The sequence below is a fragment of the Arabidopsis lyrata genome, assembly GCF_000004255.2.
Source record: "Arabidopsis lyrata subsp. lyrata unplaced genomic scaffold ARALYscaffold_481, whole genome shotgun sequence".
Classification (NCBI taxonomy): Eukaryota; Viridiplantae; Streptophyta; class Magnoliopsida; order Brassicales; family Brassicaceae; genus Arabidopsis; species Arabidopsis lyrata.
This window is the reverse complement of record NW_003302228.1, coordinates 5,057-6,892: the sequence shown is the minus strand read 5'-3', so window position 1 is coordinate 6,892 and position 1,836 is coordinate 5,057. Positions and strand designations below refer to the sequence as shown.

The 1,836-nt window shown below is 38.7% G+C and overlaps 1 protein-coding gene across 1 annotated transcript; it reads right to left on the bottom strand.

Annotated features, from left to right (window-relative positions):
- Positions 1 to 6: 6 nt before the first annotated feature.
- Positions 7 to 1,585, bottom strand: LOC9298512 (nuclear transcription factor Y subunit A-4; the record flags this gene model as incomplete). Its single annotated transcript, XM_002862389.2, has 6 exons — positions 1,475 to 1,585; positions 1,145 to 1,218; positions 934 to 1,052; positions 448 to 531; positions 200 to 364; positions 7 to 123 (listed from the first exon to the last, which is right to left on the bottom strand). Coding segments are annotated over exons 2-6 (513 nt in total), but the record flags the coding sequence as incomplete, so codon positions are not given.
- Positions 1,586 to 1,836: the final 251 nt, after the last annotated feature.

Genomic DNA, 1,836 nt, shown 5'->3' with positions numbered 1-1,836 from the left:
AGAGGTTGTCTCCTCCTCTTCCTCCTTGTGGTCTCCATTTTTCTTCTTGGCATTGAGAAACCGTCCGCCACATCCTCTTGGCCGTCTTATCGCATGTAAATGCCGAGATTCATGCATGTATGGCTGAAAACAAGAAATAAGAACATATTGGTAAGGAATCTACCAAACAAATTACAGGTTTTACCCGCCAGGATTTTACCTTCTTTGCCTTGATGGCTCTGTTTCGTGCCTCAAGTTTTGCCCGGGATTGCCTGCGCCTGAGTATACCGTGGTATTGCTTTGCGTTAACAAAAACAGGTTCCTCGACTGCATCGCATTGCAATGGAACTCCTGGCTGTTGCATTCCCATTAACTGCAATTGGACCTGAAAAAAAAACTTGAAAAATAAGCAAAAGCTTTTCTATATATTTAGAACCCGGGACATCGGGGCTGAGTAATAATACATACCCCAGGATAGGGATGTGGAAGATATGCTTGCTGTGAAAAGATGCTTCTGTAGTAAGGATCTGGATACGGGTATAGCCCATGTGCCTTCAATACCAACATACACAAAAGCAAAAACCATATTATCTCAATTCTCAATTAGAAAAGGTTGAAAAGCTTAGCATCACTTTGAATCAATACTATCATTACACTGCATCTCAAGTCTGTTTTTCAAAGCAATCAAAGTTAACATTCGTACGAAGTCTAAAACTGCAGAAAGGCGATGATGACAGGACTTTCTTGCTTGAATTATCTCAAACAATCAGATTTTGACATTGTAAGCATCAAAACAAAAGCTTGTAGCATTGAAAAAGAGAGATGTTATAAACAAAGGTAGGAGAATCACAATCAAACATCTTATAAACGAAAGCAAGATCACACAAAACTAAACAAATCATCTTATAACTGAAAGCAAGATCACATTCTTGAGAATTTGGCTGAGGAAATTACCATGGGCTCTGAGTAGACAGAGTTTGTTGTATCAATAGATTCCGAACTTCGTCCTGAAGGAATCTGTGGTCTTGTTTGGGAATCTGGACGTTCTTTCTTCCCATGACTTTCATTGTTATCTGACCAACCAAACATACCACCAAGAATCAGTTAGGGAAGATAAACATTAAAACGAGAACATAATGGAAATGATCAGAAAGAGAGACAAAACCAGAGAGCTCATGTACTGAAGAAGTCATGATTCATGAGAAGACGGTCCTAGTTACAAGTCTGAGTAACAATCAACTGAAACAACAACAAAGCTCAAAAGTCAGAATTCACTAAACCAAAACCCCAAAATCATAAAACGAGATTCCAGTCAGTTTTCGAAGAATTCAATCACAACCCTATAATCTAAACCAAAGCAAGAACATAAAAAAGCCAAATCTTAACCTCTAATATCACAACTTACACAGCAAAAGCATTTTCCAGTAAACGAGATACAGAACCAAAAAAGGATAGAACTTTGAAAATCTGGTGGGAAAAAGACAAAAGAATTTACCTGAATTTATAAAAAATATTAAGCTGATTCAATCAATCTCTGGATCTTACCCTCAGAAAATCGTTAAAGGTCTCTCCTTTTTTTGTTCTTAACTAAGGAAGAGAGACAAAATGACGACTAACAGAGGCGGCCTAAACGGCTAGACCCAAGAGCGGACACACCATGTCGTTTTTCAGTTCATAGCCTCCTTACACTTCAGAGCGTCCTTCTCTAACATTCATAAACATCATGCCGTTTCTTTGTTTCCATGCACACTGTTGTGATAGGTCAACTCAGAACCACGAAAATGGGTAGGAATGGAAAACGACACGATGTGCAATAGTGAAAAGGATGCATTACAATGAGGACAAGTGGCGAAACAG